General features: G+C 43.7%; 1 protein-coding gene across 2 annotated transcripts in view; it reads left to right on the top strand.

Moving 5' to 3' along the window:
• Positions 1–478: 478 nt before the first annotated feature.
• Positions 479–13,744, top strand: part of LOC148328648 (mannosyl-oligosaccharide 1,2-alpha-mannosidase IA) — a 107,903-nt gene continuing 94,637 nt past the window's right edge. For both annotated transcript variants that reach the window (XM_088306654.1, XM_088306653.1), the window contains exon 1: positions 479–1,829. In XM_088306654.1, coding sequence (XP_088162780.1) covers positions 1,263–1,829 — 567 coding nt within the window. In that variant the 5' untranslated portion in view covers positions 479–1,262. The remainder of the gene's footprint in view (positions 1,830–13,744) is intronic.

Below are 13,744 nucleotides of genomic sequence, written 5' to 3'. Positions count from 1 at the left end.
TTTCATAGCTTGAGAATTTTTTACGTCAGTACTTTCGCCTCCAGTTTGCTTGTGGGTCCGAATCCCGCTCCTCACGTGACCGTTTTGGCTCAAATAAAAATGGAAGGTTTGGACACAAATTACATTTGAGTCGATATTTTCCGGTCATATATTTTTTTTAGTTGCTCCGTTTTTAACTCAATTTATATTCTCGTCACGCTTCACTTTTCATTATTTATGAATAGGTTGTATTCGTATCTTTTCTTCCAGTAGAAAAGCAGATTGTACATGCTCCGGAACCTGAATCAAAACCACCACCGCCCCCTCCTCTTTCCCCGGCTGTGTTGTGATAAGCTGCCGCGTGGATCCATCAAAGGCATCCGAGCATCCCACTGGATCACCGAGTAAAGGAGGAGGAAGGGTGCGCTTCAATCCACCCCCCTTCGCCTCTCTCTCTCTCTCTCTCTCTCCCTCCCTCTCTCTCTCTCCCTCTCTCTCTCTCTCTCTCTCTCCCTGCTGCTGCACTACCTGAGCTTGCACACTGTTTGCTTCACATCCTCCAGGCGGACCTCCACCACCACGGCGGCGGCGGCACACACGGCGCGACAAAGCCGAGCGAGGCGAGGCTGAGGCGGCTGCGATCAGCGGCGTGCCCCCCCCCCTTCCCTCCTCACACGGAGACCCTTCGTAGCCGTTTGGATATTTTCTCTTTTTTTGGTTTATCGAGTCGGATAACTTGGCGCAGGACGTAAAAGAAAAGGAAAAAGGGAGGCTTTCTTCCGTCATTTCGTCCGTTCCCAACCACACGCTCATCGGCTCGCCGCGGCGTGTTGACGCCGGAGAAGCAAAGGCGAAGAGCGGCTTGTTGAGGAGTAGGCGCCTCCCACCCCTTTCTCTAAACTCGGATGGTACCGCTGGATTCATGTCATCGTGGAGGGATTATACACCGATGAGGGTTTGTTATTGACAGCCGTGCGTGTGTGTGCATCATGCATCAACACACAACTTTATCCGCGTCTTCGCCTCTTGTATTTTATTAGAGAGAACAAGAACGAAAGAGAAGCTTGCAGGAAATAAAGAACGCCGGTAGCATGCACCAGAGACGCTGCAGCCCGTCACTAAAGAGAGCCCGGGGCGGCGGGCTTGTGTTGCCAGCACATTGCTAAAAAAGCTCAAGTGTTGCCTGGAAGCCAGGCCTTGTGCAGTGCCAACCAGCTGTGCGGAGGGAAGGAAAAAAAACAAAACATTGAAAGACTGCTGAACAGAAGAAGAAGAAGTCCCAGATGGTGTTCCGAAAGTTGCCCGGCGTTTCTGCGTCGGGCATGGGTCTTCGCCTGTCACAGAAGTTTGTCTTCTTGCTCTTCCTGTCAGGCCTGGTGACTCTTTGCTTCGGCGCGCTCTTCTTCTTGCCAGACTCAGTGAGGCTGAAGCGCATCTTTTTGTCAAAGACTGAAAGCCAGCCGGCGACAGCGGCCGGTTCAGGTGCGCCGGAAAACGATGCAGGCGAGCGCCCTAAAAGGCCCCGAGACCCGGAGAACCCGCGAGGAGTCACCTCCACCAAGAAGGCGAGCGGCGTCGTCGTGGTTGGCGGTGGCACCAGCGGCGGCCTCGCCAGGCTTAAGGGTCTCACTCGAAAAACGCCCCCATCCTACGAGGCCAATGAGGAACGTCTGGCCGGCGGGCAGGCTCAGGAGGACCTGACCCTGGGCTTGGAAAAAAACTCACCTGAATTAGGTGCCGCCTTCTCCTACAAGAAGTTCCGGGGATGTCTGCTGAAGCCGCCCCTCGGGAGGGACGGCGGTAAACCTGAAGACGCCAAGACGGACAAGCGGCGGGAGAAAGTCAAAGAGGTGAGAGCTGATATTTCTCTTTGTAAACTGTCAAAGCACCAAAACAAAACGGAATCAGTAATTACGTCCCCGTTGACGCGGAGAACGTGTTTTGTGGAATCCGTAGCCCACAAAAGACTTTAAGCGATCTGCCGCCGATTCTAGTTGCGCGTCCGATTTTGGAGCTGCAAGAGAAATGATAACCGTCTCCTAATGATCACAACAGCCTGCGCTAATGTGACCAGCATCCTAAAGATAAAACATCCCAGACTGCCAATTTCTTTTCCTTAGGGCGAGGGGGACCCCATTACGGTCTTATTTTTAGACACGACTTTGAATTCTTGCCACCCAATAATCAAAGTTGCTGACACTGTGGCAAATGAATAATTAATAAATAAATAAATAAAAGGAAAAGGAGCAGCGGGCGCCCGCCTTATAAGGACCAAATTCAGATAACAGGTTCGGATTGTGGACTCCTCTCGGCACAAGGAGTCCAATCGTTCGTCCCGTGGGGGTCATAGTTGGATATGTAATATATTGCATGTTGTGAATGGATGGCTGGTTTTCCCAAAAATCTTCCTATGCATTAGGATAATACCTTCGGGACCGAAGCAGACCTCTGCTGAACCTCTAATAATGGCAGAGAACGCTCAGTTGTCCTTTTAGAGGTCTGATGGCTTGTCAATGCTGTGGGATTCTTGACATTGGACTTGGGAAGTTTGGGTCCATAACATTACAACATTGGGCCCCAGGTGAGATTGAAATGGTTATCTTGAGCCCAAATGCGCTCCTGTCTCACAACAAAAGTATTTCATTGGGCATCAGAAAATAAAAAATAATTACCAAGAATTTTCCCAGCTTTTGAGATTAGTTTTAGGGACCAAAATGGACCTTTAATGTAGTTTTCTGGGCCATGGGTGAAGTCCAACTTTTTACCTTGGGGGTTCATAATTAGTCGTGTGGGGGAGCATAAGTGTTTGATTGACCTTGAATGACCCCAATCATCCCCCCGATTCCTGACATTAAAAGTATCTCTTTGGGCAATAGAAAAATAATTACCAAGAATTTTCCCTTTTTTGTCTACAGTAGATTAATGTCTATTTGTAACCTTCAAGATAGAACGGACCCCTGCCGCACCATTAGGAGTTCTGGAAACATTACAAATGCTTACCCTGCAGTCCAGGTCTAATTACTGGACCGCAGGGGAGCCAATTGAGCCCAAAACGGTACATGGATAAGTAATGTACCTTGAGGGACTCCGTACTGTTCCCTCCTATCATCGGACCCTGAGAAAGGTACAGACAGCGAAAATTGTCCCTTTGGACTAGATTGGTGTGGATCACGGGTGTGCAAAGTTTTTGATTTGTGGGCCACAATGGGTTGTAAAATTTGACAGAGGGGCCGGACCAGGAGCAGATGGATGGAGTTTTTCGGTAAAAAAATAAATACATTTAATTTTAAATGATAGTGAACAAAAGGATTACAACAAAATATGTCTTTGACACATCACAGTATTTAGAAAATGAAACATTAACAAGCTTCATTCATTGAATTTTTTTCAAGTTCGACGGGCCTGAGTAAAACGTTTAATGGTCCGCATGTGGGCCCCCGGGCCGTAGTTTGCCCACGCCTGGTGTAGATGGTACCCTGAGGGGCAGAACCTGACCCTGAATGACTCTAAATCTGCACCTCCTGAAGGCTGGGTGAGGGCCTATTTTTTTTTTTTTTTAAATATGGCAGGGGGGGGGGCTGATTTGAGGGCAGCTATTGGCCAACGCGTAGCCTTGTGACTCGGATAAAACCCGGCTTTCTCCGTCTGACACCCTCTCGCGTCGCGACACATGCCTCTCTAGGCCGGCGGGGACAGGGCGGCGTGGTAGCGGAGGTGTCGCGGATGGCAGTGGGTCGCCCGCATCACCTCCCCGGCTCCCTTTTTGCGTGCGCAGACCTCTCTGTGACGCGCTTCTACTTTGCACATAAAATGTCAGCGTGACTTTGCCCGTCAAGCTGAGCTCTGTGCAAGTTTTTCGTTCAGCCGCCGGCTCCGGTCATCCGAGGCGAAAGTGATTTTTCTACCGCTGTGCTTCTGTTGCCAATTTGTTTTTTTTTGTTTTTTTTTGGGGGGATTTTTAGTTTCTTTTCAAAGACACCCTGTTTTATTTTTTGTAGTGTGTAAATTGCATCATGTTTTTCTGCTTTTGGTGGTAATTATTCTTTAGTCAAATAAATCGCCTTTTTTAGGGATTGGTCATACTTAAAAACTCATTTGGCAATTTGGTAAGCGTCTCAGTCATGAGTGAACCAATCAAAATGTCTCAGCAGGCCCTATCAGAAAAGACGAAAGGAATCTGGAATTTTGGTTTGATGGGACCACTTTTAGGTCATTTTTTTAATTTTTATTTCCAGGAGTCCTCCAAAACGAGACTCATTCTACAGATTTTGTTTGATCGTTCAAAAAGAGCCAGTTTCCATACGCATTTCTAGCGTGTGTAGATCCACAAAAAAAAAGAGTCTCCAGCCTTAACCGAAAGTCAGGAAGTGTGCAAGTTTAGTTTGAAGCAAACCATTTGGTTCATTTTGCCGGTTGGCCTGAACTGGCCTTGTCACGCGAACACCAGTTTTATTTGAATTAGTGCTGTGTTAAGTCAAACGAATGGTCTCCGATTGTGGCGTCTTTGCCAAGTCCAGGATTTCCACTGAGTGCGATTACCTGTACTAAGAGTTTCACCACTGAGCTATTCGAAGGCCACCAGCCGGAAACCTGCCCCCTCTGGCACCTGTTTCCTCTGCGCGCGGAACAAGGGACATTAACAGCTCAATCACACAAGGTGGCCGCCCGTCGCTGGCCCCCCCAGGGAGGAATAACCGGCCACCGCTGCCAAGCGCCTATTGTGCAGATTTAAGGGCATTTGTTTCTATGAAGAGAAGCTGTACTAATCACTTCCTGTTGGCAGTTTTCCAATGTCAAGGAATACAGTAGAAAATTAAAGTTTTATCTGTTTTTTTTTATTTATTTATTTATTTTTGCTTCATTTAAAAAAAATAATAATAATTTAATTTAAATCTGAAAAATTCCCTGGCCCTCATGAGTCTAAACGGTTCAGATGATTTTGTATTTTATTGAAAATGAATATGTATATATGTACGTGATTCCCGAGGAGGTCAAAGTGTAATTGAGTAGTCGTAACATAAGAAAAAACAGCCACAATATAAAAATCGTTTCTTAAAGGCCACTTTATTGAACACCGTGACCTCCCTCGAGCCCTCGTTCCCCCGTCAGCGCGTCTTTTTTAAAAATTTTTGTGCAAATGTCAAGATGTCTTCAAGTGTGTTTGTTGTCGTTTTTTTATTTATTTTTATTTTTCTCTCCCATCTGGGCCACAACTCAAAATTCACACTCTGAGGTAGCGTCCCATTGCAGTTATCCAAAAATTGTTCACCTGACAAAAGAAATGATACTTAATCCCACCAGTAGTTGCGCCTTGGTGGAGGTTTCCTTTCCCAACTTGTTCCCGTGTTGTTGTGAGCCTATTGAACCCCTTTTTCGCTCGGAGTTGCGATATTTCCTACTGTGCCTTTTCTCCCTTGAACGCATCGTGAGAACATAATGGTTCTCACAAGTCAAATCCTCTTTCATTTTCCAAACATGACTCATCAAAGTAGCGCAGAGCTATAAACAAAAGTGTGTACTTGTTTGACGCCGTTGTTAGCTAATCAGTCCGTGTAGGTGGATGGATATGTCGGGGATGGAAGAAGAGGACTGCGGTGGGTAAACATTTGCCAGCTGTTGAAAGCAAATGTGTACTGTACGGCCCCGGCTGACCCGCGCTCACGCAAATAAACACGTTCAGGTTGTTTGTTTGAACTGTGGAGATATCAAAAGGCTGAAATGGTCACAAAGGGGAGACATGGGGAGCCAACCCACGATTTAATCTCCGTTTAAAAAAAAAAATACAATTTAAAAAAAAAAAATATATATATATTTATGCATAAATAAGGGCTGCAACGAATGATTATTTTCATAACCACTGAATTGGGCTGAAAAAAATGTGTTTTTTCTCTTTATTTAAAATTTTTTTTTTTCAAATTGGCGGTGCAGAAAATAATATACCTATGTCCGTAACGTCAGAAAATAGGATAAGCAGTTTGTTTTGATTGAACACAATTCTAACAAGTCTGCGTTCGTAGAGGACTAAAGAAATCGTTGAACAATTACTGCGGAGTGGCTGAAATTCTGAAGAAAAAAATAATTGTCGAAGATGTTTATTGATGAGTTGTTGATGAATCCGTTAATCTTTGTGCCTCGTGTGGCGGCTGCGTATTTATTTTTGTGACTGGTTGTTGTTTCTTGTGTCATGGTCTAAAATGATGTCAACCTTTATTCTGATGTCTCGCAGTGTCTAAACTCGGGTTGCTCGGTGACACGTTGTCAGAATGTCAAGCTTTCTTCCATGTCTTCAGCGTGCTGCCATGCACTCTCTTCCGTCCTTTTTCGTTTTTTACTTTTCAACTTTCGCGTCGTTCGTTCGTCAAATTCTACTCCTCACGTGACATCTCATGAATTTATGTATTTTTAACATTAACGTGAATTTTCCCCAAAATATTTTCCATTTATTTTAGATTTGACAAATTCAATGCCAGCTACATATTTTTTTTGTATTTTTAAATGCATTTTTTTGTCAAAATATATTTTTGAGAATATCATTTTTTTTAAATTAATTTCCACATTTTAATTTTTTTTGTCACTGAATTATTACAATTCAGTTTTATTAGATTTTTTTTTAGTAACCTACTGCAAGAGGTAGCACCACCAGCAGCCTTGTAGCGAAGCTCGTTTAGCTGATAAAGCGCTATCTTAGCGTTGCGGGCGGCCCATTTCCTGAGGCAGTTGTCTTCGGGTGACGTTGGGACAGGAAAAGGAAGTACACTGGGGTCGACTTACATCTTTTTTTGCCGATACAGCACTATTCACCCCACTTGCTCCCCCCCCTAACTGAGTTGAAAACATTTTTACCCCATAGGAAATGTAACATGTAAAAGTATAAAAGAGGAATTAACGACCGCATAATAAGACGAAAACAAAGTAAAACTACTCACTCTTTTGAAGAAGTTGCTTGCCCGAAATAATTTGTCATTTGTTGTCTGCGTTAGCATTTGTTTGCTAAACTTGGTGTTAAAAAAAAATAATTAAAAGAAAAATATAAATCGTAAAATTCATTATATTAGATTATTATTTTGATTCAATGAAAGAATGAATGTGAATGAGTGAATCGTATTTCTGAGGCTGCAGTTTCATTTTCCTGTTCTATGGTTAGCGTCACTCTCCCTTTTCCTTCTTAGCCGGCATTCCCCCCCAAAAAGCCCAAATTAAAAGCTAAATTGACTTAATTTGTTTTTTTTTACCTTGGAAGCGCATTCGGCGCTAAAATATTTGTCCTCTTTCATGCTCAGTGCGTTTTTTTTTTTCTGTTGATGGCACATGAAAACGCCCGACAAGGTCAACTTTCTCTGCGATATGAAAAACACATTAGTGTTGTTTTATTTTCACGTCTTTCATTGGTCGGGGTGTTGAAAGCGTTGCGTAACGTAAGCAGCTTGCAGCCTTTTCCTGGTGACGGGGGCCTGCTTAACACATTGCAGATGTTCTTCCCTTTGTTTCCTCCCGACAAGAAAATCCACATTTCTCCTCATTTGAAATGGGGCCCCAGCAGTGTGTTTGTTACCCAACTTGCACTGCAATGTTTGCGATTCTAACCTGGGGGCTTTTTTTTTTTTTTGCGTCATTTCTTCGTTTAAAAAAAAATGAAAAGCCAAGAATGACGTTCCACGGCGCATACGTGCAGCTCCGATTTCATCAGCAAGACTATTTTTTCCTCACCCGTGCTGTGATGTTGCAATAAATTCCACGCAAAACCAATTTCTCGAGGGGGGGGTTGTCTCTCGCTGACACAATGGGGTCATTGTGCATAGACCACCTAATCCTCCTCAAGCCCACTTCCACCCTCATTTCTGAAGGCTCGCCATTACGTTTTAAAACAACACGTTTGATTGCATTCCGCCGTTTGGGCGAAGTTCAAGCGAATTTTCTTTTTTTTTTTTTCCCACACATTGCGCTTGTGAAGAACACACTGTCAGGGCACAGCAGCTTACTCAAGCGGAGCCCCAGAGAACCGTCCAGAACAAGCAATCAGGCATTTTAAATGGGTTCTGCAGTTTTGGTGGAATCACAACAAAGGAATCAGACCGGTGGCTTATCAAGACTAAGGCTTGGCGGCATGCTTGAGTGTTGCTTAGAACTTGAGAATGCGTTGGTGCATTGTTTAGGAAAAAAAAAAAAAAATTCAAGGCTAACCACATTCGAGGTGAAGAAGTCGCAGGAACAGCTGGGCATGAAGAGAAAAGTCCTAGGTCAGCATTAAAGCTTTAGAAGAACACACAAAAAAAAGCCGGCCAGCTGTAAATAAATAAATAAATAAATAAAAAAATAAAATAAAAAAAGAGTGATAAGAAATTCCAAAATCTGCATATAAGTGTTTAAAAAAAAAAAAAAAAAAATCAAGTAAGAAAACAAAGGCGACCAAATAAAAGGTGAAAACAAAAACAAATTACAAAATACAGAGCTGGTTCTTGTTCATTCTAAAGCGAAAAAAAAAGAAAAAAAAAAAAGAAATTCCAACCGTGTTAAAAACGAGAAGCCATAGAAGAAAAAAAAAAAGAGAACAACACGCCACTTGCGCATGGCCGCGTGCTCGAGTGTGGCCTAAAACCCAAGCGACAACGTGCCCTCGAGGGTTTCTTCATCCATTGCAGGCCAAAGGTTTAACAATGTTGTGGTCAGATGTCACAACACAGTCATCATACAGACTCACTTATGCCCCACCAGGGCATGACGTCGTGCTCGTGCGCGGCCCAGAACCACCCGAGAAGAGAAAAAGGATGCCAACGTGAATGCAAAAGGCCAAAAAGCTTAATTAGCTTCAGCATGTGTACCTAATAATGAGTCCGGAGTAGCTAATAACGTGTCCCGTGAGCCACCAAAGCATCCGATTGGATCGATGGCCAATCAACAGTTTGCGCGCTCTCATTAATCGCGTTTAAAGACCTCGGGACAGCGAGCAAACGTGTCCTCTTTCGACTATTGGCCAACCCGACCTTGAAGGAAGAAATCTTTACGGGCCGCTAATGAGCGCCCGCTCCCGCCATTTGATTAGCCGCCTAATTGCTGTAAAAAGGTGCAAATACACCCCGCGATGACTGAAACCTCCTTTGTAAGCGCTCCGATAATTAATGGCTGTTTGCTCGCTGATGCCGAGAAAGGAGGAAAAGGCCAATACAAGAAGGGGGGGGGGGGGAAGCATGGTTAGCCTTGTGGTTTGGTTTTAGGGTGACCGCGTTAGCTAATGGTCAAAAGGTTAGCAATAGCGTCATGGTCTGATGTCATATCAGCGTCTTCGTATGGACGACTGAACTACCGTGACCTTGGCCTGCATGCGCAAGTGCTGTCGAGAATGTGAGGAAGTTAGATGGTTTTCTCACCCCCCAAAAAAATACAAGGGCAACTACATTAAAGCTGGTGTTTTCCTGATGCGGCTGCCCCCCCACGTTAAAGGTCAAAGGTTAACCAACCACATCCTGGAGTATGGGCCGGAGCCCAAGCGACAAGCATGCTCAAGCACAGCCTAAAACTCAAGAGACAAAAGCGAAAGACGAGGTTTATTACATTCCAAATAAAAAAAAAAAAAAAAAAACGACAATCAAATAACACCCCCATAAAAAAAGAGAGAAAAAAAAAAAAAACGACCAGGAATGTATGCTCAAGCATGGACTAGAATCCAAGAGACAAGCATGCTCAAGTTCAGCCTGGAACTCAAGCGATGAGGCCAAATTCATTGCAAAGAGGAAAAAAAAAACGGTGGTCAATTAAATCATTTAATCCCAGAAATCTTCGCTCGAGGAAATCCCTCAATTCCAGCGTTTTTCTGGATTTTGACTGATTTTGCAAGGCCAACAGAATATTGTGTTCAAATGCTATAAAAACACGGAGCTATGATGCAAAAAAAAAAAAAAAAAGGCTAAGACGTATAAATACGTCTTTGGGAGGCGGGACTACGTTTTTGAACACGTACGTCTTATGAATACCAAACACACACACCCCACAAAGAAAGACGAATAGGAACGTCATAATGATAATGCATTAAATAAATAAAAAGACATAATAAGGATGGCCACGTTGAAGTTGCAAAGAAAAAGAAAAACATGCTACCAGGACAAGGCAGCATTCTCAAATGCAGCCGAGAGAGATCCCCAGACAGCGAAGAGGTTGCGACTGTATCTTCCACAAAACTGTTGCAGACTAATGTCTCCCGACAGTAATTCTACGGACCGGTCGTCTACCAGGACTTGCCGTTGTTGCTCAAACGCCGCCTCGAACTCAAGCGACAAGTTCAAAGTGAATGCTGCAACGGGGTTCTTCCTTGATTGTAGGTCAATCGCTTCACAAAAGTGTTGAGGTCTCTTGTCACAACACAGGAATCACATGCACCAGTTGCCATGGCATGCTCAAGCGGAGACAAAAGTCCAAGACAGAAGTCCAAAAACTGCAAAAAAAGAAACAAACGCAATCGCATAAAAAGAAAAATGAATAAATAAATAAAAAATAAAAAGCTGGGAGGGCCGAGCAGAATGTAGTAGCCCGCCCCAGAACCTAATTAAGGGTCAGAGCCTTCGAAAGGGGTTTGCGGGTCACAACTCAGTAATCGAACAAACCCGCGTTCTACCGTCTCGCTTGAGCATCACCAAAACCCGTGAGATAAATTCAGACCAAGTAAAATCACACGAAGAAGTGAAAAAGACGCAGAGAGCCAGGCAAGCCCCCCCCTCCCATTATTCAACCCTGCCGCCCCCGCCCCCATTTGGGCCGACTTGCCCATTGAGCCCAAGCATGCATGTTGTTTTCTGACCAATTAGGCAGCCATAAAAGCAGAGCAGTCCGAACCCGCCGGCTGGGGGGCTCGCTCAGTGTGCTGCTTGCATCTAGGCCAGCTTCTTCCTCGACGCTCTCTTTTGTTGATGTGGGGGAGAAGTAGTTGGGAGAGTGGGGAATTTTTATTTGTATTTTTTTTATTTGTATTTTTTTACAAGCATCCATGGGGGGGGGGGCTCCTGTAGGGATGCAAGAACGAAAGGACACCTTGCCAGGGATGGGATGACAGCATGCTCGAGTGTAGCCTAAAAACTAGGGCTGAATGCAATTTAAAAAAAAAAAAAAAATTGTATTGCGATTTCTTTTTTGGGACAGATATCGCGATTTGATTTGCAATTTACTTTCGCAATGTACAGCGACATTTACAAACATGACAGAAAAATCTTTGACGACTCTGTATTTCACTTTAGCAAACGCTACTTGTTAGTGGGGTCGTTTATTTGCCACCATGGACGAGATGATTCGCAGCGTTGGACAAGACAAACACATTATAGACAAAAAAAAGGTAAAAACAACCAAACAAAAAAACAATTGAACAATATTTTTTTTTAACTAGATGTTAGACTTGATTTGTATGATAATTAATTTCTTGGTTCATTAAAGTTAAAGAAAAATCAAAGATGAAAGCTTTTTCCCTTTTATTAGTATAACCACTAATACCGTGTTGATTTTAATTCCAAATGACAAAAATCTCAATTTAGAAATGAATCGAATTTGATCACATTATCTGATGAAATACTTCATCTTGACAATTCATCTCGCAAGCTGAAATGTTCAACAACCGCGAGGATGCGCAACCTCTCTCGTGTCTTCTGCTTTGCGTTCGGTGTGGTCCACATCAGAGTCATGCAAATGATCCAATTAGACATTTTACATGTTCACCCGAGCCATCCGTCTTGGCGTTAGACTGAAGCCGTCGTTAGGGAGAGGACAAAAAAAAAAAACGCCGATCACGCTAGTCAGGTGCTGTAATGAGCTCTTCCTGAGTGACCCTTACTGCTTCCGGTGACCCGGAGATACGACCCCTGCGGAGTTTTTCTTGCAAAGACCTCAAGACACCCTGAGTGGGGCTCTCCTTGAAGGGGAAAAATTGCTTTTGCTCTTTTAGAAGGTAAAATGACAAGAGATGTGTGATCCAGAGAGGTTGAAGGGAAATGTTTTAAATGATCCTTCAAAAAGGACACTTGAAACCAGTAACTTTTCAGTATTCCAGCGAAATGACTTGCACATATAAAAACATTCAAGCCTGGATACATTTTTGCCCAAATTTTACATATAGAGGGATTTCTGGCATGTGCTGGCTATGACCTATAAGTGACAACAATCTCTTTTATTCATACCGAATGCGGGGTAAGAAGCCGAAAGAAGCCTATTCTTGCAAAGATATGCATTCTAGTCTAGCTTGATTTTAGCAAAGCAACATACTATTGTACTGGATTTGTCCAACACATGACAACAATCGCCTGTATTCTTAAAATGGCATATTGACAAGGATTGAAAGACAAAATGAGGCTGTATAAAGAATCGTGCAAGCCTGGCAAAATGGTTGCCAAAATATGCACGAAGGAATTTCTGGTATGGATAGGCTATGCGCCACATGTGACAACAACCTCCTATATTTTTCATACAGCAGACGAGGTACATTAGGAAAATAGGAGGAAGCCTTTTCGTCTAAACATTCAAGCCTGCCAACATTTTTTTGCAAAAACAATTGCAGACATTTTTGGCACGTACTCGCTATTAGGCAAAAATGCATGCTGGAATTTCAGGAACGTGTTGGCTGTGTCTTGCGTTTCAGGATCCTGTTGAAAGGAGCGATAGTTAGCGTGTTAGCCACATATGTTATGCAACTTCACAAAGTTACTATGCATGATGCACCAGCGACCTAAATCTGAACAAAGACTTCTTTCACAATTTTTTGGCTGTGACATCATCAGAATTTGCGTGGTGATTGTTGGACAAAAGGTCACATTTGTTCTCCGTGAACCGGAGGCAAAGCGATGGATGGTCGTTATTGACGAGGCCGACGACTGCGTGCCGTCCCCGAGGCATCGGATATCGATAGGTTTGGCCTGGGCGGTAACCGACCTGACCCGTTGGTAGCTGCGGTGGCCAGACGCGTAGCTACTTTGGCTAATTAGCTTTGCGCTCCCGACAATGACGCATGCGAATGTAGAGAAGATAGAATGTCGTCTAATGATTCAGCTTTTCTGTAGGGAGGGGGGGGCTCGATGTTCTCCATTAGCGCTGCAGTGTACGTGCTCTGAGGAGCTGATTGCAGCAGAATAGGGAGTTGGTAACAGATGTGTGCAATTAAGTGTGTACACTTGTGTGCATGCGTGTTGTTTATCTACCGCGCGGGACTTTAGGAATTTAGACCGTCTGCTGTCTGGACTCAGTGAAATCTTTTTCAGGGCATGTAAAGTGTACACGGCCTTGTCGAAAAATTACATTTCTGTCTTTTTCCCGCCTTGAATGTGAACGTGAAAGGAGATTTCTTGCAAGTAATGGTTGCGTCTTATATGTGAATCTGGATAAAGAGCTGCATGAACGAATGCAAGAAGCAGGAATTGCTAGCATGTCTTGGCTACATCCTACAACTGGCAAAAAAAAAACCCAAACTTCCTTTGTTTACATTTCGGCGGCTACGAGGGAGAGGCAAGAAAGAAAAATAGTTTTTGAACCAACAAGTGTAAACAATATACTTTCTGTCACATACTAGCTGATGCCTACATGTTACAACAATCTCCATGTGCTTTTATATCCGTAGGTACAGTGACAAAACGGAAGAAAACTTTAAAAAAAAATACATCAAAGTGTAAATAAACATGCAAAGATTTCTGGCAAAACATCAAAGAGATTTCTGGCATGAACTGACTGAGTCACAACCGTCTCCGTATGTTTATATACCTGTGGCTGTGGGTTAGGGTGGCAAGACGAAACGAAGTGGAAA

Source organism: Idiotropiscis lumnitzeri, chromosome 10 (genome assembly GCF_059441095.1).
Source record: "Idiotropiscis lumnitzeri isolate Australia: NSW breed Sydney's pygmy pipehorse chromosome 10, RoL_Ilum_1.0, whole genome shotgun sequence".
NCBI classification, from domain to species: domain Eukaryota; kingdom Metazoa; phylum Chordata; class Actinopteri; order Syngnathiformes; family Syngnathidae; genus Idiotropiscis; species Idiotropiscis lumnitzeri.
The sequence above is the reverse complement of the archived record's forward strand: the minus strand, read 5'-3'. Positions and strand labels throughout refer to the sequence as shown.